Raw genomic sequence first — 27,267 nt, forward strand, 5'->3', positions numbered from 1 at the left:
TCTGAAAGTTCACAGTAGATAAATCTTTGTTTCTAAATAAGTTTTTTTTTCTTTCTCTACTTGTTAAAAGTTTTTACTTGTACTTTAGTGGAAAATCTTATTAGTGAAGTTTCTTGTTATGGCAAAAAAGGTTAAGATATAGGATTTATCTTAAATATTAAACTATTTCAAACAAAATTTTAATAAAATAATATATACAAACACTAAAATTGCATATAAAGAATATCTCTAATATTAAAAGTATCTTATGTAAAAATTATGTTATATATTATGATTGTTGCTGCACAAATGCAATTTTTTGAGGTAGTATGTAAAACTTTCTGCTGTTTAGACCATATATTGCTCTTGTTCAAAAGTATGTGTTCCTTAGTATTAAGAATTTAAGTTATAAAAATAGTAAATGTGTAAGGAGAAAAAGAATTACTGCAAAATGATTGTACAAATGCAATAACGTTATACCTAGCTATTTACTATTTTTTTACTAGCGACTACGCCCATAGCATCTAGGTGCGCTGCATTTAAATTCAAAGGAGGAGGTAGGGGGAAGAGAAAAAGCCCATTAACATCCTTCTAAAAAGATAGAACCTAACAAGGACCTTTATGAAGCTTCTAAAATTGGACACTCAATCAGTTCAATGGCTAATGAGATCTCAACAGACACACAAAAATACATTATTACTTTTTTATAATAAGATATAATTATACATGTTTCTTATGATATTCAAGATAAAAATATTCTAAATTCTAGTGGTTATTCTGGATATGAACTTCTGTGTATGAGGTGGAACAGTGTGGGAGTGGCAGGGCGAAGGCAAGGTAGGTATTTGACCGCTGGGAAGTGTCCCACAGGTATTTCAGTGGTTGCAGTTAAATCAAACTTCTTCAAAATAAACCTAAAACAAGATTACAATTTAAGAAAAGATGCATTTGTGATCTAATTAGATGATGAAACATAAACAAACATTAGCATATCAATGCAAAATTATTGTTTTCTTTTTTTCTTTCTAATTTAAAAAGGGAGATTTTGACTTACAAAAAGGCATACATCTATATTGATAATACATCTCCAACTATAGTGTCTACCTAGTCATGAGGTCCTAATATAATTAGAATTTTACCTGGCTATATTGATAATACATCTCCAACTATAGTGTCTGCCAACACAGTCATGTGGTCCTAAAAAGAGTGGCTTCAAAATACATCGTCAAAAGCTTTACAAAAGTCAAACTGCAAACTTTTTCATTGGATTTCTAGAATTTGAATCGGGAAAAGATGGTAAACTGATAACCTAATTCGTCGAAAAAACAAATTTTGCGGCGGCGCAAACGGCGGTAGTCCCGCCTCTGATTTTTATGAATGATAACAAATCTTGGGGTAATTTATAAAAATTTTCAAAATTGAAAAAAAATATTGGTAATAGGTAATAGGTATCCTCTTAGAAATATTTTTTTCAATTCTAAAAATTTTTATACCACCCCCCCCCCCCTTTCATCCCCCCCAACAGAACTATGAACTCTGGCCGCGGCGCTCGGCACCCTTGCCTGCCTAGCCGCAGCGCTCGGCTTCCTAGCCTAAAAGCCTAAAACCTAACCTAACCTGAAATAGTAATTCTGTCGGGGGGGGGGGGGGGGGGGGGGGTATAATAATTTTCAAAATTGAAAAAAATATTTCTAAGAGGAGAACGCTAAAATATTTCTAAGAGGAGAACGCTAAAATATTTCTAAGAGGATAATACCAATCCTGACCATTTTGTAAAATGGAGTATGTTTATTGTTATGCGAATTGTAGAGGTTTACACCCTCCCCTACTAGGAGAGAGGCCCTAGTAAAAGTTTGGGGCGAATCCAAAAATAATATAAATATTGCTTGACAAAACTACTGTAAATATTGATTTTGTTTTTACCTATTGTTTCTGTTGAGGCAACCCTTATGCCACCAATAAAAGGAGGATACATTCTAAATCATAATTAACACTTAATTCGTTTTTACTATATCTGCTCTTTAAATCCTGTAAATTCAAGTATTTTAGTGCAAACTTTCTTTTTTTATTATCAGATGTTTAAAATAAAAATCACACATGGCTAAAATATCCTCACAAGGACTAAAAGGAATACTTGTTAAAAATTATCTATGTTAATTATTTAAAATCTAAAACTACATAACACTGTTTTTTTTAATGTACTTATCTTACATAAAAAAGTTGTTAATTTGTTATTGCTGCGATATTTCAGTAATTATTTCTTTATTGTTAAAAAGTTTAATTTTTACCTTGCTATTTCTAATAATATTCTTTCTAAAATACCATCCTCTATTTCTCCATTTTTACTGAGATAAGGTTTGTAGTACCAGCTAAGCTCAAAGAAAACACTGAACAAATATTGCATTGAAGGGGCATAGAATAGAAAATTTAATGAGTTTTTTGATTTAATCAAACAACATTTTTTTGCATTTACAATTTAATCGACGAAAAAAAATCTTCAAACCCCTAGGTATTTAGTTTTAAGACTTCAATATAGAGAGTAGTACACTTGTCTAATTCGTTTTAATTCTTTAGACTCGTACAAAGCATTTGATGGCGGTTTAAAGATTTTAATTTTTGAAAACTAACTTGATATTAATACTAACAAAAAACTTACTTAATCAAACTAGGTACTAATGATAAAAAAAAACTAATGGTTGAATTATTTGACCCTAGTTTTCGATAAAGCTTTAGATATTTATTTACACAAGAAATGAAGAGGTTTTGTGAATAGATATAAAAGATCTATGTAGTCTAACTTATAAGGGGATTCAAAGCAGACGAACCCTTTTGTTTATATATAGGTAGTTTTATGCAATGCATTACAATAACTCGAGACAAAATTTTTTGACGGTATAATTTCCAAAAAGTTAGCTTTTTTCTAAGAAATTCAACTTTTCATAGCTTACTCATTTTATATGTTTTGTTATATGCTTCACATTATACAAGAGAAGAAATTTTCACACAATACCTATAATTTCTCCAAACAAAGCTTTATTCTAAGAAATCCTACTTTTTACTCATAGTTTTCCTATTAGCTTGTTAAGAGAGTATATATCTAGATCTATTGTTATATATTTACCTTAAAATGGCGCCAACAGCTTTAGGTATGAGAGCACAGGAGAACAACAGTAGGTGGTCAAAAATGGAATCATCCGGCATTTTCTTGTCTTTCAAGTTTTCCATAAATTCTGAGCATTTTGCTGTATATCTTGACTAAATAAAAATCTTTTACAGACTGTACAAACAATTAAGAGTCGTGTAAATTTTAAAAATCCTAGAAAAAAACCGTTTCTTAATTAAGAGTTTCATTTGTACAAACGTTTTATGTCTGTTCCTGTATAGACCAATTTCTTACTCGGAATAATTAAAATTGTTGTAAATTGTAATACCTATGGTTCTAACCAATTTAGTACTTTTCCCAATTGTCCATCTCAAATGTTGTCATTTTTCGTTTGATCTAAGACAAAATTATGTAAATACAATACCTGGATGATTTCTAGAAGTCTTTGTTTTGCTTGTACTGCAGTTGAGTATCCTAAAATAAGTTTATTTTGATTTTACGAATGGTTTGACCGATTATTTAAAATATAAGGAAATAATCTACATACCTGAATTACCCCAGAATGGAATCCTGATGTTCATGGGCAAGGCAATAACTCCATGCCAATGTTCCCGCGAATAGCCACTAAACTCTTGAAGTAGCTCAATGTCGTCTTTGTGGTGGATTCCGAGGAAAATCTACAAAATTATATTAAATTTGAGTAGGAAAAAAACTTGAAGCAAATATTTTTCAGTTTCAAATAAGAGCAGTGAACTATGATACAGTATAAGTTTATCAAGTCTCATTAAGTAGGTATTTGGTAATTAATAAAATTTCACTACAGCATACATAAAAATTCGGTAAATAACCTTTTGTAACAACGCGACGGTTACGGAAAGAGAGACACTAGTTAAAATATCTGCGCAACAAAAATATCCTAAATGATTCATATAAACCTAACCTCTAGATTAAAAGTTAACGCCAGCTGCTTAATTTCTTCATAGAGGTTAAGTCCAATGTTTCCGTCTAATTCAGCTGCCCAGTCTTCGAGTATACCCTTAAAATAAAAACAATTTTGTGTCTTTAATCACAAGCTTTTTAAGACACAAAATTAGTTTTTTGACAGAAACTTTATTTTAATGCCGTTTTGCTACTATATTAAAAACTAGAGAGGGGGGGGGGGGTTCTAAGATAGATCTCTCTTAGTAGAAGAGTGGTGGTAGCCTCAACCAAAAAGTTTTTATGAGAAGCTACACTGTTAAGGAGAACCAAGGCTGTTCAGTGATTAGAGAGAGGCACAGAAGACAGACAACGATCTTTTATTTAATATTACTACCTCAATAATTTTTATTTAATTTCCGCGGAAAGCTGTATATAATACGATGCAATAAATAATTTTAACTTGCCTGTAAAGAAGCTTCATAGTTATGTAGTATATCTGTGTGAAATAAAGGCAGTAGAATTTCCCTGGACGTTCAGCAAATTTACTAATAAAATCTTTTTATTTCAAGCTAACTTAACATAGAAAATTAAAGAGAAGTTTTAAAATGATGCAAGATTTTTTTGGTAAAATTGGTCTATCATATATAGGTATAGCTTAGTTTATTAATGATGATATTTATTGGTTCCAGGACAAACGCAGGAGTGGACAAACGCAGGAGTGTTAAAATATTAATTTAATTAAGTATTTCTATACAGATTAGGTTAGGTTAAGATATGAATGTACAAATAAGCCCCCCGCAGGGGTTAGACACTAAAAAAACCTAAAAGAAGGTCTAAAACAGGTTAGGTTAGGTTAAGTGTCCACTCCTGCGTTTGGGACTCCTGTGTTTGTCATAGGACCTATTTATGTATTTAGGTGGCTAATATATTATAACTTTTCTTTACAGGCAATCTAAATTTTCGTAACATCATTTATGGTCTCTTAAATTATTTATAAAAAAAGTAGGTACTCTTTTTATTCTTATGACAAACCAACACAGTTAACATTATAAATTTTAGATTACTGTTTGCTAGATAACCCATTAAACACTCATAGACCTACATACTTTATTCAACTTGGAAATAAAATGACTCTAAATAACATATAAAACTACAAATCTATGAACTTAATTGTCCCTATTTAATGTCTATTGCAATCATTTAATAGATTTTTTTTTTGTAAAATTCCTGAGTTTAATAGCTGTGTTTGCATCAGCAAATACAATAGAATCTCCAAATAGCTCACTGTAATTGTCTTTCAAGCCATTATAGAAATCCTGCATATATGAGGGGTGATTATACAAAACAGCCTATTTCATGTGTTAAACAAGGATGACAACATCCATTAAAGCGAAGCACTGAAACGGTAGGACAAACGGACATTAACACTTGTATAGTGTCTGAACTGAATAATCAGAATATAAAAGTATAAGAGTCGAAGCAAAATTGTAAGTAAATTTGTTGAAAAACTGCTTGATACAGGATAAAGTTTATGGTCATACTTACATTTTTAGGACTTGATTATAGAATTGCTTCGCTTGAAATGTTGTTCTTTGTTGTCCCAGGAATCAATATACCAAAAATCAAACGGATAATTCGATCACTTAAAAATTTGTTGTTAAAAAAGTAGAAAAATAAACATGTTTAAAATGGACGTACGGACATTCTGGTAAAGATTATAGAGTTGCTACGCTTTCTAAATCGTACCCAACTTCTACAGGAATCATCATGCAAAGTTTGAAATCGATGAACAATTTTAACATGCCTAAATTAACGAATAAAAGCTATCTATCTCGGACGGACGGACGGACCAACCCTAATTATAGAAAAGCTTCGCTTTTAAAAATAGGGCGCTAATAGGTTTTAAGTATTGCAAAATTAATATTAGCAAGACTTCTAAAACATTAAGAAAAGGCTCATATTTCAATGTTAATTAAAAAAAATATTGCAAATTTCCCCTATGGACGTTACAACGAATTTTTTTTTGCCAAAACACGATTGTTCATAATATAATGTAAATTGCATTAAATAAAACTGCTAAGACCAATTAAAGTAGTAAGGGTATTTGGATCTTGAAAATGGCTGATCGAATTTTCATGGAAGTCATATATATAACACTTGGGTTGTTTTAGGCTATTAACTTACGACTTAGCAAAGCCTTTAGAGGCTAAGGACAAAAAATATCAAACACAAATTGTAAAATGGGGTTAAATGTTTTACAACAAGGATGACAACATCCATAAAAGCGAAGCACTGAAACGGTAGGACAAACGGACATTAACAGTGTATAGTGTTTGAACTGAATAATCAGAATATGAAAGTATAAGAGTCGAAGCCAAATTGTAAGTAAATTTGTTGAAAAGCTGCTTGATACAGGATAATGTTTATGGACATACTTACATTTTTAGGACTTGATTATAGAGTTGCTTCGCTTATAATATTGTTCATTGTTGTTCCAGGAATCAATATACCAAAAATCAGATCAATCGGATTATTAGATCACATAAAAATTTGTTGTTAAAAAAGTAAAAAAATCAACATGTTTAAAATGGACGTACGGACATTCTGGTAATGATTATAGAGTTGCTACGCTTTCTAAATCGTACCTAACTACTACAGGAATCACCATGCAAAGTTTTAAATCAATAGGACAATTCTAACATGCCTAAATTAGCGAAAAAAGCTATCCGTTACGTACGGACGGACGGACGGACGTACGGACGGACCCTAATTATAGAAAAGCTTCGCTTTTAAAAAGAGTTATTTACATTGGTTTAAAATTGATTCCTACAATCTAAACTATTCCTCTTGTATAAATAAAATTAAACGTTTGTTGTATGATATTTTTATGAAAGGGAGGAGTAGGTTGCGCTAAAAATCCGTAAAGGTGTGAGTTTTAAGGCTTAAAAATAGTAGAAGAACGGTAATATTAACTAAATATGTGTATTTCTTATTGAAAAGAACTATACCTAGACAATTTTTTAAAAGTTAACTCTAATTTTTATCGTTCTACTACTGTTTTTAACTTAAAACACACAACCTTTACGGATTTTTAGCGCAACCTACTCCTCCCTTTGTTGTAAAAACTTTGCTGTTTTGTATATCCATTCCTGCATGCAGTTGTCCAAGAAATGTTTGATTAACTTGTGCTCTGCCAATACTAACAAGTCAAGGTTATTAATCAGTTTTATATTTACCTGTATTTCTTAAAAATCATTAAAGGGGAATATGAAAAATAATATATTTTTATTATATATTCTTTTAATTAAACACTTTTAAAAGTCTAAATAACAAAAATTCGATTATTTTTCTGAAAAATGTACTTAGAAATAAAAAGAAGATTTTCTTACCAAGGAAATCTAAAGGGGAGAAGGGGTATTTCACCCCCCACAAAAAAAATGGATATAGGGTTGCCTGCAGTAATAAAAAAGCTTCGATGTTCTTGTATTTTAATAAGCTCAACTTCATAATATAATTTCACAATCTCTTTTGTATCAATGATTTTTTTTCCAATATAAACTTTAAACAAAGTTGAAATTATCAAATATTAAAAAATAGTATTTTGGAATCTTTTAGATACCTAATTACATAGAAAAGAATAATTTTCTCTAAAGAATGTATTTAAATCAAACATAACAATTTACAATAATCAACAAAAAATAATAGTTTACCTTTTTACAATAAGCTTAATTTTCAAACAAAAACACAAAAAATAGCGGTTGTGACAAAAAAAACCTTTCAAGTTATCAATTAATTTTTTTTTTTGAAACTTAATATAAGTTTTTGTTTAAAATTCAGAAATATGAATAGAGTAGATAAAAACTTAATCTAATGATTTAGTCTCAGAAGGTATGTATACAATTCTAAATGTTTCATTTCCTCTGTAAAATTAAGTTATATTCACAATTTAAATGGAAAAAAAGTAACAAAGCAATCTCGAACTAATCAAACTAGCAAAATAAAAATACACAAACAAAAAAATTTACGACTAGAACTGCCAAAAAATGAATGTAATTAAAATTTCTTGCATGTAAACCCCGAACCACTTCATTATGCAATCTACATTTTCCTGGATATTTTGTCTACGGTAGTCCATAAGTGTACAGCTTTACAGTACATTGTTTCTATTTGTTAAATCAACACGTATGATAAAAGAAAAAGATTCTTTTTAAAGTAAAATGCTTATATTTCAATCAAAATCTATATTTTTGTATTTTTTACCGATCCACGTCATTATGCAAATCAAAAGAAAATCAATGAGAAAACGTTTGTTTTGCACTTTTCTCCAATTTTAAAAAATGATTCTGATAAAATAGCAATATTTTAAGGGATTTATGCATTAATTATAATGAAAAACAGTTTAAGGTAGATTTTAATGATTTTTCTAAATAAGAAATAATTGAAAAAAAGAAATTCTATCCCTATCACTTTAGAGGACAGCTGCTGACCCCCAGTCTTATGGATGAAGCTAAATACATGTTAAAGATAAAAATTACCCTGAAAAGTATACAAAAATGTTTTTTTATTGTGTTAAAAAAATCCATTTTAAAATCTTGATTTTGAGGATGATGGCCTTTAAGATGCTCTTACTGGTGGTGAAGGTGAGCTAAATGTTATCTAAGTACATGACCATTACAACAACTTGTCTATTAACCTATGTACCATTTTTTGTAGTCATAGCAGCCTCCAGTGGAGCCTCTCGACATGAAATATAACCATTATCTAAAAACTACATTATTTACTTTATAAATTTTAGTAATTCAAATTGCAATTTTTTTCTTTTTTAATATTGCCTGGCTGGAGTCTGCTATGACTACAAAAATTGGACCATAGTTCAGTATATATGTTTTCTTCAAGGGCATGTACTTTGATAACATTCAGCTCACCATCACCACCAGTAAGAGCATCTTAAAGGCCATCATCTTCAAAATCAAGATTTTAAAATGGATTTTTTTAACACATCAAAAAACATTTGTATACTTTTCAGGCAAATTTATATTTTCTACATGTATTTAGCTTAATCCATAAGACCGGGGGTCGGCAGCTGTCCTCTAAAGTGATAGGGATAGAATTTCTTTTTTTCAATTATTTCTTATTTAGAAAAATCAATAAAATCTACCTTAAACTGTTTTTCATTATAATTAATGCACAAATCCCTTAAAAAATTGTTATTTTATCAGAATTATTTTTTAAAAGTGGAGAAAAGGGCAAAACAAACGTTTTCTCATTGATTTTCTTTTGATTTGCATAATGAAGTGGATCGGTAAAAAATACAAAAATATAGATTTTGATTGAAATATAAGCATATTACTTTAAAAAGAATCTTTTTCTTTTATCATACGTGTTGCTTTAACAAATAGAAACAATGTACTGTAAAGCTGTACACTTTTGGTCTACCGTAGACAAAATATCCAGGAAAATGTAGATTGCATAATGAAGTGGTTCGGGGTTTAAAAGACCTTTTTAATTATGATACATGTATATTCATTAAAAATAAATATTTGGGATTTCAGAACAAATTTTGGAAAAAGATGACAAAGACAATTGAATTTGGAAATCTCATAATGAAGATATGATTCTCTGAAGCAGAAAGATCCAGGAAAGGTTTAAAACTATTTTGTTGGATATTCTCTAGGGGCGGAGCAATAATTTTTATTAAAAAAGAAAATTACAAACCATATTGAAATAAGTACAAGTAATACCTAGTTAATAACTTTTAACTAAGAATTGTGGACTGGGACAAAGTTTTCATCATACCTGTGTTAAAATCATGCGGCGATTTCCTTTAAAGTGACTTCTAACGCACATACCCCCCCCCCCCTTATTTTTTTTTGAAAATATGTTTGTCAGGTTAGGTTGGGGGCATTGTGGGTAAAGGCTCCCAAAATTAAAAATAATAAGTGCTCCACGGCCTCTTTCATGGAAAGCACTAATCTAGATTTCTATGACCTTTCCAAGTACCTAGATTGCAAGATATCTTCATTGGACTGTCCTCTTAATGGAACTGAAGTTGAGTACCTACCCATTCAATACAATTGCACTATGAGTTAATTATAATATAAATAGAATGTTAATTTAATTGCAATGACAACCTTAAATGAAAGTTAACATTTCAGCATAATAATAATAATTATACAAAATACACAATTCAGTATCTACCTACTTAAGGGGGGGGGGGGGGGGGGTTAATGCAACCATCTCGTAATCAGTGATTAAATGGCACTTAGAATTCGAATTTCGATCAGAAATTTTGCATGAATAATCCTTGGTAGGTTTATTTTCCCTAAATCGAACAAAAAGTTGGAAAAGTAACTACTAACGGCTGGCGGCTCAGCTGTTTTGCCATTTTATTACTATCTTAAGAGCAAAAAAGTCACGAAACCTATCTTCACATAATACTTTTTCTCACTCAAAAACCTTATCAAACGGTTCTAGCCGGTAGCTGTTGGTACTAGAAATTTAAAAATTGGTTATTGCTATCATTTAACATGAATTAAATAAAAAATATGTTTTAAAAAGTTGATTCCTACGTAATTAATGATGAATTTGCCCTGAAAATAGGCAAAATACGGCTTAGCCGCCAGCCGTTACTTTTCCAACTTTTTGTTTGATTTAGGGAAAATAGACCTACCAAGGATTACTCATGAAAAATTTTAGATAGAAATTCGAATTCTAAGTGCCATTTAATCACTGATTACGGGATGGTTGCATTAAACCCCCCCCCCCCCTTAAATAAAAGTAATATTTTGAAATGATTGTTCTTATGACAATGATGATTTACAATGAGATTTTAAAAAGGAATAGGATAAAAATTATTTATACAATTGTGGTAGGTGTTCATCAGTACCTTATTTTTTATGATAAGTCAGGTAGAAAAAACTGTCGAGATATTAACACATAAAAATTTTCAATATTTTGACTCTAAAGCTTCTGATAATTGTCTAAGCTAACTCAAAAAAAGTTCACTAATTTATCGAGGTAAAGTCAACAAAAATGTTCGGCAAAGATGCATCAAATTATTCTTGTTTAATTTCAAACTTTGTGGAAACTTCTTCAACAATTTCTAGCCATTTTAGATTAAGCCTTTTCATTTTATAAGGTCTTAAATCATGGGTCAACTTCATGTGGTTGGCTCCAAGACCGTTTTGCAGGTCCTGCTTTCTCATTTTCATACCACAGCCTTTGATTGGACAAAGATAGCTGTAGGCACTGGCTTCTGCTTGGCAGTTATCACTGGTATTTTGACTTGAGCTAACGTTTGGTGTTTCCTCCTTTTTCATGCCCAAAAAGTCGCGAAGCGAACATTTTTCTTCTTTCAATGACGACTCATCGATCGTTCTAAAGTTAAGGACAGGTTTCTGATACAGATATGAATCTTTATTGTAGCCAAGATATCTTTCTTTATAATCTCCGAGGCTAACATAGTGCTCATCTCTCAGATGGACGTACAGAGGGTGGAAACTGAACAGCAACTTTTTCCAACACAATCGGCATCTAAAAAAATATATTCTATTGTGATTGTTTGATTAGAAAATAACCAAGGCAGTTTCACTCAAAGTGCCTATTCAAGCACAGAAACCCCGTCAACCTTATTTGAAAATAAGAGTAGGTATTTTCTGAGGGTTACGTAGTATTTTACTAAGGTTAGGAAAAGGTCCGCAGGGTACCACCCTTCATAAGTGTTAGACAAAATTATAACGACCCAGGCCAACAAAACTGGAAGTATTTTCTATTATTGTAGAAAATTGTATGTAATACGATAGGACACATGATTTTTAGTATGGTTCAATTTTTTAATCCGGCGGGTATTAATCGGGTTCGGAGAAATATTAAAAAAGATTTTATACTTATTTTCTATCAAAAAATTAGGTAGGTAGTTAAAAAATATTTATAAGGGGGTATAAGAATTTAGAATTGATAAACTTTTTTATTCCTTAAAGGAAGCCTGCAAGAAATACCACGCTTTAACTGCTGAACGACTACCACAAGTAGACCCAATACCCAAAAATAGTCAAAATAATTTTTAAAAAATTAGGTTTAACTTGCATTGTATCTACCGAGTGTACTGTAGCCAATCAGAAGGCTGAATCAGCTAAGCAACCAATCACAGCTGAGCTTGTATTAGTTTTCCCCCTTGTTTCCGCTATGATTTTCGTTATATAAAAGTCAGCTAGACTTCAGCTTAATTACCTGTAATATGTTTGTCTCACAATTTGGAACCTGTTCTTATTTCTCTCTGATTCATCCTTATAGACAATACCATGACATGTGTACAGATGCAACTAAAATAAAATGATAAATAAGAGAAAAGATCGGAAGAACGGAAAAATTGAATTATAGAATGGGTTACAGGAATCTTTAATATTTAGTGTAGGTGCTTTAATACCTGGCGATTGTCAGACTAAGTTATGTTACACTAGCGACTATTTCCCTAAAAGCCTCTATCTAGAGGAACTTTAGTCTATTTTTTTTCTAGGGGCGATTTCTCTTTAGAAGGTGGTGGTTTTACCATACGAAAAATAATTATAAAGCTTCCCCACACCTGTGAGAAGCTTCACTATATAAAGGAGAACCATATTGGTTCGGAGGTTAGCGTGATCCATACAGACAAACACATTCTTTTATTTTCATATAATTATTTGGTTTTGTCCTGGCGCAGGGATTAGGCAGGGGAGGGGTGGGGTGAATTGGCGCTCAACCGGCACTTTGTATGAAAACACCTCTCTCTTATAAACCCTTACCTAATATCACCTCTATTACCTGAATATGATGTAGCAACGTAATTTTCTGGCACTGAACACACCTTGCCAGGCACATCTTGTGTACGTCACTCGTCTCAAAGTCTGTTTCTTCCAAATCTAAAGATTCCCATTCACCTTCATACTTTTTATCCTCCTCATTCACATATTTTTGAACTTCTGTGTTCACGATTTTTTTCACTTCTGTGTTCACAATTTTTTTCACTTCCGTCGTTAGTTTAGGTTTTTTAACAACAGTAGCATTGGCGATTTTGATGTTACCTGGATGGTATTCAAGTTTTCGTTTTACGCCAGGAAAATCACCGGTTAAAAATTGTTCTTTGTACGCAAGCAAGTTTGTTTCCATCTTATGCCTTTTCGTTATATGATCTTGTAGCTGAATAACATCATTCAGGATGTCTTCGCTGCAGAGCTTGCACTTGTGATACACTAGTTTAGAGTAGGTATAGGCATTCTTTTCCTTGGACTCGCGGTGCTCCGACTGCCAGTGTATGTTGAACCTCGGCCGCGTGGACCGGTTGCCACACAGGGAACAGATGACCTGACACACGTCATCCAGGCAGTCAGAATACACACGTTCATCCACGCCCATGGGGTTCACCATTTTGTTTTGTTACTGTATAAGGATGAGATACAAAGTGTTCAATAAACTATCTTTCTTTGATGGATTTTTCACTTCTATTTTTTAAAATATTTTTTAATTAATCAGACTAGACTGTACAATATTAAATAAATGTCCCCTAATTTTATTTTTAAATGAATTAAAAACTGATATTCTTTCCTATTGTTTGTTTCAATGCCAAACGGGTCAGGAAATTTCTGAAAAAAAACATATTTATTAAAATTGCTATGAATGACAAGACTAGTTAAAATATAAAAAGAGACTACATAAATGTGCATAATATTTACTGCCCCTGATTTTGAGATGGATAAGGGGGGGGGAAGTTTGTACACTTATAGGAAATGAAATTCAGTACCAAAGTTTGGGAGGGTACTGTGGGATTGTTTTTAAAGTTATCAACCTAATTCTTTTTGTAGGCTCTCTTATATGACTGGATATACACGTATTTCTTTGAAAATCGAATTTCGGCACTTTCCTTCTAGGGGCTTGTGGAGCAATAGACCCCCCAAAACACTAAAAATATGAGTTCTGAACTTATTTTTAAAGATATCAACCTGATTTTTTTTTTATAATACTTTTTTAACATAACCGAATCAACGAACCATTACAGATTTCATTTTGGGACTTTCCTTCTAGGGCCTAGTGGAGCAATAGACCCCCCAAAACACTAAAAATATGAGTTCTGACCTTATTTTTAAAGATATCAACCTGATTTTTTTAATAATACTTTTTTAACATAACCGAATCAACGAACCATTACAGATTTCATTTTGGGACTTTCCTTCTAGGGCCTTGTGAAGCAAAAGACCCCAAAAAACACTAAAATTATGAGTTCTGACCTTATTTTTAAAGATATCTACCTGATTTTTTAAAAATAATACTTTTTCAACATAACCGATTGAAGAAACCATTACGGATTTCATTTTGGGACTTTCCTTCTAGGGGCTTGTGGAGCAATAGACCCCCCAAAACACTAAAAATATGAGTTCTGACCTTATTTTTAAAGATATCAACCTGATTTTTTTATAATACTTTTTAACATAACCGAATCAACGAACCATTACAGATTTCATTTTGGGACTTTCCTTCTAGGGGCTTGTGGAGCAATAGACCCCCCAAAATACTAAAAATATGAGTTCTTACCTTATTTTTAAAGATATCAACCTGATTTTTTTCAATAATACTTTTTTAACATAACCGAATCAACGAACCATTACAGATTTCATTTTGGGACTTTCCTTCTAGAGCTAGTGGAGCAAAAGACTCCAAAAAAACACTAAAAGAAAATTGAAGAAACCATTACGGATTTCATTTTGGTACTTTCCTTCTAGGGGCTTGTGGAGCAAGACCCCCAAAATCTACGTACTATTACAGATTTCATTTTAGGACTCTCTTTCTAGGGGCTTGTGGAGCAAAAGACCCCAACACTAAAAATATGAGTTCTGAGCTTATTTTTAAATATATCAAACTGTTTTTTTTTTAAATAATACTTTTTTTAACATAACCGAACTAAGAAACCATTACAGATTTCATTTTGGGACTTTCCTTCTAGGGGCTAGTGGAGCAAAGATCCCAAAAACACTAAAAATATGAGTTCTGAGCTTATTTTTAAAGATATTAACCCGATTTTTTTATAATACTTTTTTAACATAACCAAATCTACGAAACAATACAGATTTCATTTTGAGACTTTCCTTCTAGAGCTAGTGGAGCAAAAGACTCCAAAAAAACACTAAAAATAGGAGTTCTGAGCTTATTTCTAAAGATGTCAACCTGATTTTTCAAAGAAAACTTTTTTAACAACTGACTTAATGAACCATTACAGATTTCATTTTGGGACTTTACTTCTAGGGACTAGTGGAGCAAAAGACCCCCCAAAACACTAAACATATGAGTTCTGACCTTATTTTTAAAGATATCAACCTGATTTTTTTAAAACACTTTTTTAACACTGAACTTGGTAACTTTTACAGATTTAATTTTGGGACTTTCCTTCTAGAAGCTAGTGAAGCAAAACACTAAAAATATTTTTTTAATGTGAAATTTTTTCACATAAATGAACTATGTAATCATTACAGATTTTGATTTCCTTCTAGGGTCAAATGAAAATGCGCTTGAATCAATTCACAGTCATATTCAAATATTATGTAGTATTCTTAAAAAAAAATTACATTAAGACAACTAGATTAAGGTTTCATAATACTTGGTATAGAAATACTGTACAAAGACTAAAAATGATGATGTATACTAACAAATTTTAAAAAATTTAAAAAACTCAAAAACTATCTACATAATTGAAAAAAATTAAGTATTCAGTGTAAAAAAAGAAAACTATTAGTTATTGATTGGTTTTTCAATTGCAACAAATACAGCATGTCTTTTGCCCCACTAGCTTCTAGAAGGAAAGTCACAAATGAAATCTGTAAAAGTTACCAAGTTCGGTTATGTTAAAAAAGTGTTAAAAAATCAGGTTGATATCTTTAAAAATAAGGTCAGAACTCATATTTTTAGTGTTTTAGGGGTCTTTTGCTCCACTACACCCTAGAAGGAAAGTCCGAAAATGAAATCTGTAATGGTTCTTTGATTCGGTTATGTTAAAAAAGTATTATAAAAAAATCAGGTTGATATCTTTAAAAATAAGGTAAGAACTCATATTTTTAGTGTTTTTGGGGGTCTTTTGCTCCACAAGCCCCTAGAAGGAAAGTCCCAAAATGAAATCTGTAATGGTTCGTTGATTCGGTTATGTTAAAAAAGTATTATTAAAAAAAATCAGGTTGATATCTTTAAAAATAAGGTCAGAACTCATATTTTTAGTGTTTTGGGGGGTCTATTGCTCCACAAGCCCCTAGAAGGAAAGTCCCAAAATGAAATCTATAATGGTTCGTTGATTCGGTTATGTTAAAAAAGTATTATTAAAAAAAATCAGGTTGATATCTTTAAAAATAAGGTCAGAACTCATATTTTTAGTGTTTTGAGGGGTCTATTGCTCCACAAGCCCCTAGAAGGAAAGTCCCAAAATGAAATCTGTAATGGTTCGTTGATTCGGTTATGTTAAAAAAAGTATTATAAAAAAAATCAGGTTAATATCTTTAAAAATAAGGTCAGAACTCATATTTTTAGTGTTTTGGGGGGTCTATTGCTCCACAAGCCCCTAGAAGGAAAGTGCCGAAATTCAATTTTCAAAGAAATACGTGTATATCCAGTCATATAAGAGAGCCTACAAAAAGAATTAGGTTGATAACTTTAAAAACAAGCCCACAGTACCCTCCCAAACTTTGGTACTGAATTTCATTTCCTATAAGTGTACAAACTTCCCCCCCCCTTAAACAGTAAAATTTTGTAGATAAGAAAAATAAACTTTCTTATCTAGGTACTTATTTTCCATATTTGTATTATCTACAAGAACAAACTACCTATTAGAAGAGAACTAATAAAACAAGGATGACAGCATCCATAAGGAGCAAAGCACTAAAAATCATGGAATGGACAAACGAACAAAGTGAGTTATAGAGCAGATTCTCAATTGTCATAAAAAAGAAGAGAAAGAAAGAATATTCTATTTCTAATAGTGTAAGGAAATCATGGAATCTTTAAAAAATATCAGTGTCAATGTCATTTGAAGCATGACCGACAGACAAACGGACAAAACGATGTACAGACTAGATGCAAAATGCGACCATACAAATTTAAGATTTGTTCAAGTAGGTATACTGAATGATTAAAGGGATAGGGCATGAAGTGCATCTAACGAGTTTGATTGCAAGCATAATACCATCTAACATGCATAATTCTGTATTACAATAAATAGCAATCAATTAGGCCCTGCCAAAATGCTGTTTTTGTGAAAACAAGACAGCCATATAAGTTGCATATATCCAAAAAATATAATTTTGTAGTCTTAATATTTTCAAAAACTACCTGGTAGAAAATTGAAATTCCTTTAAATATATTTCCTATAGGTAGATGTAGTTTAAACTATTGAATTAAAAAAAAATATGTATTTCACTAAATTCCAGTTTAAATGCACTTTGTGCAACTACCTACCTCTTTAAGGAAAATAACTTTATGCACCTATGCAAAAAAAATCAAAAATATAAATGCTCACCTGGAGTTGAGTGTTTCTATTTCAGTCTGGATGAACTTGAATGGGTCTTCAAACATTCGCATCGACTTATCTCCAAAATATCCTAAATTATCCTGACCTCAACTACATGCAATAATATTTACCACCATTTTATTAATTTTTTTAAATTAAGATTTTGAATTATAGTTTTGTTAAGTATGTACCTAGATATATGTTAAATGTAAAAAAAAGAAAGGAAAGAACAATGGAAGATAATTAAACATTTTCTCAATAATTTACAAGAGCAGAACTAGAGTTCCAACATGATAAATACCTACTCAGCCAAAGAATTAATAAGTTGAAAGTACATCATTTTAGGTATTTTTTTGATATTTTTAACATCAAAAAAATTGTAAGGAAATATTTAAATGATAGTGAAGCTACTCGGTAATCTATTTGTCTGGGCGTTTATACAAATAGATGAAGAACAGAAAAAAAAATAAGTAGCATTGAAGAAATTAAACATTTGATATGTTAGTTTAAGAGTGCAATAACATCCAAAGAAAAACTTTTTTTTCCAATCAAAGAAAATCCTGTTTAAATGTAATATTTTTCTGCTTTATTATGCATGTATTGTATAGGTACTGTTGATTATCAGAAATTTTTAGGACAAAAAGCTTTTCTTCAGTGAAAATATCCCTCTCCAGCAGTGATAAAAAAGTAAAAAATAATCATGCGAAATTCAATTCCCAGTTTTATCACATATAATTAATCATATAAAAAAGTTCAGTGCTTTCCCTCAAAGTGAAAGTAGAGCAATGATTACCCCCCCCCCTCCCCCCCCCCAAAAAAAAAATATTTTTTGAAATAAATTCGAAAAAAGCTTTTTTTTATGCCTGCGGAACCCATAATTGCTGGTAACCCTAACCCAGAGCTTAATATAGCATAACCCTGCCATACTTTCACTTTATTTAACAACTAGCGGCTTCGCCCCTAGAGGCCTCTAGTGGAGGAGGGGGGAGTTGAATCCCAAAACCCATTATTTTGAAAATTTAGATTAATTTTTTTTTTTCTTGGAGGGGGTTTCACCCCCGCCCTAACTCATTTTTTTATTTAAGTTTATTTTAAAAAAAAAAATTTTCGGGGGTAATTTTTTTCTAGGAAACGGTGGTGGTACCCTCCCCTTAAATCGTTAAAACCCTTCCGAAGATACTCTGTTAAGGAGAACGCGATCAGTTCAGCGGTTAGCGAGATCCTTCGCTACAATCAAACAAACAGACAGACGGACAGACAGACAGACAGACATCGTTCTACTTTGTATTATAGATATAAGAAGTTGAAGTAAGGAAGTTCTGACTCGAAAGACACTTTGAGGAAAAAAACAAACAAAGTTCATTGTATATATTTACACAGTAAACAACAAATGACTATTTCAGATTTAAAAACCACCCTTACCTGCATTCCCTGGTGGGGCTTCCTTTTCACATTTCTTTGAGCCACAAATACAGCTGCGCATCATTCACACTAAAATATTGTAGCACTTTTGGATAGGTAAAAATCTACTTGTAACTTAATATATACTAGCGGCTGCTCCCCTAGCATCTAAGAACTCTCTGTCTTCAAAGGGGTAGCATGGGGGCAGAAGTATTGTCTAAATCCATCCCGGGACCTATGTTAAGCTTCCCTAAAAGGGAGAACTCAATTAGTTTCTTATTTATATCGAAATTTTAAGCCCCAGACAAAAAAAACTTACCATAATAGGATAGCTTATTTATGTAAATATTTGTGCAATAATAAAATATTTTGTAATATACTTTAGGTAATCAGCTTGATACATTTAATTCAGGGACTACTTTTCTAAACTAAATTTTCTCGACTGCTATTGAAGATAGACGGCTGAAAGTTTTGATGAAGATTCCCCTTATCAATGAGCCAGTATAATATTTACTTGAACCGTCGTTTTGTCGGTCATGTATAAAAAGTCAGTTTTATTATTTTTTTTTAGAAAGGATCGTTTATCTATGATTTATTTTATATTTTTCAACTGGATATTTTCTTTAAAATTCCATTTGTCCGTTTGTCCATACACGATTTCGGAGCTTCGCTACTTAGAGGTTGATTTAAAGTTAATGCCTTAATTTTTCTCTAAAGCCTAAGTTTTTATGTATCGTGTGATAATAAAACTAATTTATTTTCTTAATATAATTTTACAGCTTTAAGTAAATTAGTTTTATTCTAATCTTTCGTAGACTTAAATGTTGTAAAACTTGTTAATTTCTAACTTTAGAATTTTCACCAAATGTGTATTTCTATTCACTAATATTATGTTTATAACAACCTTTTAACAACTGAACGTAGTAACTAGTACTAAACTAGAAAAAATGTACTCTTATGTTCTAACAAAAGTTAAGTTATATAATGTTTACTAATGATATCAGATTTTTATTTGTTGGCTATTAGACGAAAAGCCATTAAAATGATCAACTTATCTTCGTCGGGGGCAATTTTGTTTATCATAATTATGAGTAAATAAAATAAGGGGGGGGGGGGCACATCTGACACTTTTGCGTAAACAGGGATTATAGGCTTTGTCTTAGGAGTTATAGGATAGGTTATTTGGGGAAAAAGTTTAGTTTTTGGGTGTATTTTCCTTATATTTAAAAAAAATTTTGATAGGTCTCCAGGTTCAGGTGCTGCAGGCTGGAAGGTCACTTCTGGACAGGTATAAATGAAAAAAAAATTTGTTTGAAGAGTTAGAGATCAACTTATTAAACCAAATATGCATCTTTTGGGATGTTATGAGCATATATGAAGAAAAAATAAAAATCAGCCTCCAGGTTCAGGTCCTGCAGGCCTCCAGGTGAATTCTGGACAGGTAAAAACTGAAAATTTAAAATTTTATAGTTAGAACAAAACTTATTTTACAAAAGTTGCTACTTTATGGATGGTATGAACTAATTTGAAGAAAAATTTGAAATCGGGCTCCAGGTTTAGGTACTGCAGGCCTCCAGGTAAATTCTGGACAGGTAAAAACTGAAATTTTTTACTTTTGAAGTTAGAACAAAACTTATTTAACAAAAGTTGCTACTTTATGGATGGTATTAACATATTTGAAGAAAAATTTGAAATCAGGCTCCAGGATCAGGTACTGCAGGCCTCCAGGTGGATCCTGGACAGGTAAAAACTAAAAATCTTTACTTTTATAGTTGGAACAAAACTTATTTAGCAAAAGTTGCTACTTTATGGATAGTATTAACTCATTTGAAGATAAATTTGAAATCGGGCTCCAGGTTCAGGTACTGCAGGCCTCCAGGTGGATCCTGGACAGGTAAAAACTAAAAAAATTTACTTTTTAAGTTAGAGCATAACTTCTTTAGCAAAAGTTGCCACTTTATGGATAGTATTAACTCATTTAAAGAAAAATCTGAAATCGGGCTCCAGCTTCAGGTACTGCAGGCCTCCAGGTGGATCCTGGATAGGTAAAAACTAAAAATTTTCACTTTTAAAGTTAGAGCATAACTTATTTAACAATTTGGATAGTATTGACCAATTTAAAGATAAATTTGAAATTGGGCTCCAGGATCAGGTACTGCAGGTCTCCAGGGGAATTCTGGACATGTAAAAATTAAAATATTTAACTAAAGAGTTAGAACTATATCTATTTAACTAATACAAAGAAAAATTTGAAATCGGGCTCAAGGTTCAAGTTAAATCCAACCATTTTGTTACATTTTGAATTATATCTGCAAAAAAAATATTAAGCATTGACTAAATATACAGGGTGGGGCAAATAAGACCGGACAAATTCTAACTTCTAAACAAATGAACATAAAATCGTCAATTTTAAAGATTTTATTGAATTTTAAAAACTGGCAAGCAGAATAGGTATATAACTAATAGATTATTCAATAAAATCGCCGCCAGCCTCAATCACCGGCTTCACCCGCCCCCTAAACCGCCCGCAGGCCCTGGTCACCATGTCCCTGTCAAGGCTGGCTAATTTCTCCTTGATGGTGGCAATGAGGGAGGTCTTTGTTGTATAGGCACGTTATTGGTGCATGCTTCAAAGTAGCCCCAGGCCCAAAAGTCCATTGAATTAAGATCGGGCTGCTGGGAGGCCCCATTTCCTTAGAAACGTGAGTAACCGCAGGACCCAAATTCACCCAACTTTAACGCTACTCTTTGACACGGAGGCTCTTATTTGGACCACAGTAGAGCTGGAACGACGTTCTATACCTTTTTGGAAATGGCATGAAGATTCAGCTAGGGTTGTCAGCGCAATCCATAGTCTGAAATGAGTTTTTAAGTTCCATATGGGTCTCTAACGTCGAGAACCGAGAAATTTTCACGATCTCACACAAGACCTCCCTCATTGCCACCATCAAGGAGAAATTAGCCAGCCTTGACAGGGACATGGTGACCAGGGCCTGCGGGCGGTTTAGGGGGCAGGTGAAGGCGGTGATTGAGGCTGGCGGCGATTTTATTGAATAATCTATTAGTTATATACCTATTTTGCTTGCCAGTTTTTAAAATTCAATAAAATCTTTAAAATTGATGATTTTATGTTCATTTGTTTAGAAGTTAGAATTTGTCCGGTCTTATTTGCCCCACCCTGTATATTCTAGTCAATGCTTAATATTTTTTTGCAGATATAATTCAAAATGTAACAAAATGGTTGGATTTAACTTGAACCTTGAGCCCAATTTCAAATTTTTCTTTGTATTAGTTAAATAGATATAGTTCTAACTCTTCAGTAAAATATTTTAATTTTTACATGTCCAGAATTCCCCTGGAGACCTGTAGTACCTGATCTTGGAGCCCAATTTCAAATTTATCTTTAAATTGGTCAATACTATCCAAAAAGTAGCAACTTTTGTTAAATAAGTTATGCTCTAACTTTAAAAGTGAAAATTTTTTGTTTTTACCTATCCAGGATCCACCTGGAGGCCTGCAGTACCTGAAGCTGGAGCCCAATTTCAGATTTTTCTTTAAATGAGTTAATACTATCCTTAAAGTAGCAACTTTTGCTAAAGAAGTTATGCTCTAAATTAAAAAGTAAAAATTTTTAGTTTTTACCTGTCCAGGATCCACCTGGAGGCCTGCAGTACCTGAACCTGGAGCCCGATTTCAAATTTATCTTCAAATGAGTTAATACTATCCATAAAGTAGCAACTTTTGCTAAATAAGTTTTGTTCCAACTATAAAAGTAAAAATTTTTAGTTTTTACCTGACCAGGATCCACCTGGAGGCCTGCAGTACCTGATCCTGGAGCCCGATTTCAAATTTTTCTTCAAATATGTTAATACCATCCATAAAGTAGCAACTTTTGTTAAATAAGTTTTGTTCTAACTTCAAAAGTAAAAAAATTCAGTTTTTACCTGTCCAGAATTTACCTGGAGGCCTGCAGTACCTGAACCTGGAGCCCGATTTCAAATTTTTCTTCAAATTAGTTCATACCATACATAAAGTAGCAACTTATGTAAAATAAGTTTTGTTCTAACTATAAAATTAAAATTTTTAAATTTTACCTGTCCAGAATTTACCTGGAAGCCTGCAGTACCTGATCCTGGAGCCTGATTTCAAATTTTTCTTCAAATATGTTAATACCATCCATAAAGTACCTAGCAACTTTTGTTAAATAAGTTTTGTTCTAACTTCAAAAGTAAAAAATTTCAGTTTTTACCTGTCCAGAATTTACCTGGAGGCCTGCAGTACCTGTACCTGGAGCCCGATTTCAAATTTTTCTTCAAATTAGTTCATACCATCCATAAAGTAGCAACTTTTGCAAAATAAGTTTTGTTCTAACTATAAAATTTTAAATTTTCAGTTTTTACCTGTCCAGAATTCACCTGGAGGCCTGCAGGACCTGAACCTGGAGGCTGATTTTTATTGTTTCTTCATATATGCTCATAACACCCCAAAAGATGCATATTTGGTTTAATAAGTTGATCTCTAACTCTTCAAACTAAATTTTTTTTCATTTATACCTGTCCAGAAGTGACCTTCCAGCCTGCAGCACCTGAACCTGGAGACCTATCAAATTTTTTTTTAAATATAAGGAAAATACACCCAAAAACTAAACTTTTTCCCCATATAACCTATCCTATAACTCCTAAGACAAAGCCTATAATCCCTGTTTACGCAAAAGTGTCAGATGTGCCCCGCCCCCCCCCCCCCCCCCCTTGTCTATTCTCTTATCCCTTAAGATCCCTAAAGGTATAGTTCCTAGTTAAAAGAAAAAATATGACTAATCTATTATTTTGTTGTCTATTATGAGAAATGAAAACAAAAGTTTAAGATAAGAAATATAATCGTGTAGGTATTTGTTATGGCAAGCGACCTTTCATAAACCTAATTGTTTGAAAAATTGACCGTAAGTTATGAGTTTTAAAGTGCAGATGTTCTAAACTTATATATTTCCTATATTTAGAATGTTAGTTGTATTGTATACGTCAGTTTTAAAAACTTCAATAATTTTGTGATTATCAAAACTCTATTGTCTAACAGTTTTTTTATCTAACAAGATTTTCTGTTAATTTTAATGTTCTTTTTAAATACAATCATTCTCAGTTTATTTTGACTCGCTATGGAAAATTAACTGTTCTTCAGGAACAACTATCCCAAGGCAACAAAACTATAATTGCTATAAAAACTATTGAATGCATCTAAACAGGATGTTAATATAAAAGATGTAAAGTGAAAAATTGAAATTAGATACTTTTGTAAACAAATATACAGGTGGTAAGATAATTAGAGAAGGGGATAGGACAATATACAATAATTAAATCTTCTCTTTCCTGCTGTTTACCGATCGTTCCACCATTTTCAGGGATGTTTTATAATGGTACCAAGGAAGGATTTTAGGCTGTTTAGATTCTAGCTTGTATAATTACAAACTTGCCAATGTTATTAAGAAGCTGCGCTAGTTTTTTTTGGTTAGAAATAAAATATGAAAGTACTTTAGTATTAATGGCTTTACAACCTAGTTAGTCTTGGAACTGATAAGAAAAATAAATAAATCTAATATGTACAGAAGTTGTAACTTTATGCAAGTTATCACTAATTGCATAACATAAGCAAGTTAAGATATCTATTAAGTTCTCTTAAAAAAAATCTTTCTTAAAGAAAAAAACCGTCTGTGACTGAAAAGCAAACGTTTAAAAAGAATGTTCGTTCAAACATTTCCATCAATAATTGAAATCTATAGAAGGAGTAATTTTCATTGGGGATGCACATGAATTTAAGGGCCATTATCTTATCCTTTTAAATCCCTGAGAGAACATTATAAAAAAAAGTTACCTAGGTATGTAAGTAATGACATTTACTTCACTGGCTTTTCTCTTTCTGTTGTTGAACACTGCTAGGTTTCACAGATTTATTGTCAGATGACCAGAGAGATACTATTCCAAGAATGGAGAAAACAATCATCAACATGTTAAATCCAGGTTGCTAAAAAAGATCAGTTAACTGGGTGCAATTTTAGATTAATTGATAAAAAGATTTATAGGTAGGTAGTATGTTTGTAAGATAGAAAGATAGACAAACAGAAATTTTAAGAATTTAGGATAAAATAAAGATAGCTAGATGGCCAAGTGGTTGGGTACCTAATATGATTAGTCGTATTTTATATAAAAAGAGAAAGAAATGATAAAAGTTAGGGGAATGTCTGGACCATAAACAGGCGCATCACATTGCTTTAGGTTATTTACAGTTAATGCAAAGAGCTTGTTATCTTAAGATTGGTTGATTGCAAGTTAGAATATCTAGTCCTGCATCATTTACTTCGAAGGGCCAGCTTGACCATTGATTATATTGGGTTTGTCAATATATACTAGTCCTAAAATTGGTGTAACAACCTACCTATTGCCAATGATAAAAAATTCAAGACAAGAACATACCTGGTCCATAACAATGCATCCTACAATAGCCACAGTTGTCAATAATCCGCATACCACCAAAGCACTGGGCATCTGAAAAAATACAATCCTTATAATAAAGTAATAGAATGTTTGTGTGTAGGTGTGCGTGTATTTGATCTCGCTAACCGCTGAACCGATGTGCTTCTCCTTTACAGGGTATCTTCTCATAGATCCTGGTAGGGTTTATAACAATACCCTCCTGCCCCTAGAATAAAATTACCCCCCCCCCCACCCTATGAAATGCCTGGGAGAAGAGGGTTCTACCTCCACCCCTCAAATCTTTTTAAATTTTTTCTTTTCAAATCTAAAATAAAAAATTGGGTTATACTTTTCAACAACTCTCCCTTAAGTGCCCCTAGCTAGAGGCCTTAAGAAGCTGAGCTGCTAGTTTTGTCCAAAGTAATTAAAATAATTAATGTGGTTTTGTTTTAGAAATTGTATTATTTCATTTTAATGCTTTAGAGGCGCATAAACAATCAGCAATGCAAATCTTAAAATAGCAGCATTTTAATTTCTTTAATTGTTAATGAAATAGATAAAGTATTTTCGTAAATAAAGCCATATACAGTGTGTTTTTTTTTATGAGCACTTTTTAGAAAGCAATTTTACCCCACTTATAGTTATCAGAATTTAATGATTAATGGCTTATTTTCTTCGTTTTTTAAGGGAAATTATGAAACAACAAAAAAAATTACAGTTTTTGTTGAAAAAGTACAGTAAAGTTGAAAATTAAAAACTTAGGTGTCAACATATAAAAATGGTTTTAGCGATTTTCTTTAAAAAATGGATTTTCTGTAGTCGACTTTGGGGGGCCAGTACTCCCTCCCTGGGTGAGATATGACCTTCAAACTTTGATATGTTCTAGTACATGTCCCTAATAGTATCTGTATACATTTTTAGCTCTATATCTCAACTTTGAAGTGTTTAGCAGCCATTCTTGCAAAAGGTTGATTATTTGAGCATAAGAAAAATGCGCTAAAACCATTTTTAGATGTTGACACCTAAGTTTTTAATTTTCAACTTTACTGTACTTCTTCAACAAAAACTGTAATTTTTTTTGTTGTTTCATAATTTCCCTTAAAAAACGAAGAAAATAAGCCATTAATCATTAAACTCTGATAACTATAAGAGGGGTAAAATTGCTTTCAAAAAAGTGCTCATAAAAAAAAACACACTGTATATATAAAAATTAAATTCAATTAACGTTTATTATATAATATTTGTGTCGCTCTTTGAGTAATTTCAATATTTAATGAAATCACTATTATATATTTAATGTATTTTACCCCCCCCCCCCCCCTCCAAAAAAAGTTATATCTGATTTTTAATTCTTAAAAATATCACGTAAGCAATGTTTTAAATCTAAATCCTAATAAAAATCTACCTTTTTAACATCAATATATGGCAGAATTTCCGTTTTTGAAAATTTATATTACCACGCGCGTCATTACAGCAAACTTAATTGGATTTGTAAAAATTAGTGGAGCTTCCCTAAAAAGGTAGTTTACCTAAATTGCCTGTTTACTTAAAACTGCTTTCCTCTTTCTTAATTTTCTTTCCCTTTTTCCTTTATCAATTCCACCAATTCTTGTGTTGATAAACTTTCTCCTTTTTTTCCCTGCAATGCAATGCAGCACGGCTGAGCCTCTCCTAGCTAGCAGACAGCTTTCTCAATTGTAAACAACACACACATTAGAAAGCAGACAATTTCAGGGAAAAATCAAACACACAAAAAATCTTCCAAATAATAACTTTAAAAATCTACGAATTTCTTAATTTGCCAAAAAATCCTGGAAATTGAGTTTCCCTGATTTTTTTTCTGAAAAATAAAAAAATAAATATTAGTGTTGTTTTTTTATCCC

General features: G+C 31.8%; 1 protein-coding gene across 8 annotated transcripts; it reads right to left on the minus strand.

The window, feature by feature from the left end:
- On the minus strand, positions 1–27,081 carry LOC145314544 (uncharacterized). 8 transcript variants are annotated; one of them, XM_080154510.1, is made up of 18 exons: positions 26,914–27,077; positions 25,385–25,456; positions 24,786–24,935; positions 18,942–19,010; positions 17,529–17,610; positions 13,583–13,620; positions 7,151–7,202; positions 5,230–5,317; positions 4,468–4,527; positions 4,023–4,118; positions 3,630–3,759; positions 3,507–3,556; positions 3,101–3,234; positions 2,268–2,366; positions 1,903–1,955; positions 1,119–1,176; positions 706–893; positions 1–365 (listed from the first exon to the last, which is right to left on the minus strand). In XM_080154510.1, exons 4-17 carry the CDS (start codon positions 19,003–19,005, stop codon positions 752–754), a joined length of 1,146 nt encoding a protein of 381 aa, XP_080010636.1. In that variant the 5' UTR covers positions 19,006–19,010; positions 24,786–24,935; positions 25,385–25,456; positions 26,914–27,077; the 3' UTR covers positions 1–365; positions 706–751. The 8 variants fall into 8 exon arrangements, with proteins under 8 accessions (XP_080010636.1, XP_080010635.1, XP_080010634.1 ...); XM_080154509.1 differs by having other exon boundaries at positions 1–503; XM_080154508.1 differs by having other exon boundaries at positions 1–893.
- Positions 27,082–27,267: the final 186 nt, after the last annotated feature.

Source organism: Acartia tonsa, chromosome 3, assembly GCF_053477335.1.
Source record: "Acartia tonsa isolate MP-2025a chromosome 3, ASM5347733v1, whole genome shotgun sequence".
NCBI classification, from domain to species: domain Eukaryota; kingdom Metazoa; phylum Arthropoda; class Copepoda; order Calanoida; family Acartiidae; genus Acartia; species Acartia tonsa.

Excerpts from the sequence above, each read along its gene's own strand:
- LOC145314544 (XM_080154504.1), bottom strand. The coding sequence starts at position 13,405 with ATGGTGAACCCCATGGGCGTGGATGAACGTGTGTATTCTGACTGCCTG. Across the intron at positions 12,325-12,802 it reads CGTTGCTACATCATATTCAG|TTGCATCTGTACACATGTCA; the intron begins GTAATAGAGGTG and ends ATTTTATTTTAG. Across the intron at positions 11,537-12,232 it reads GTGAGACAAACATATTACAG|ATGCCGATTGTGTTGGAAAA; the intron begins GTAATTAAGCTG and ends ATATTTTTTTAG.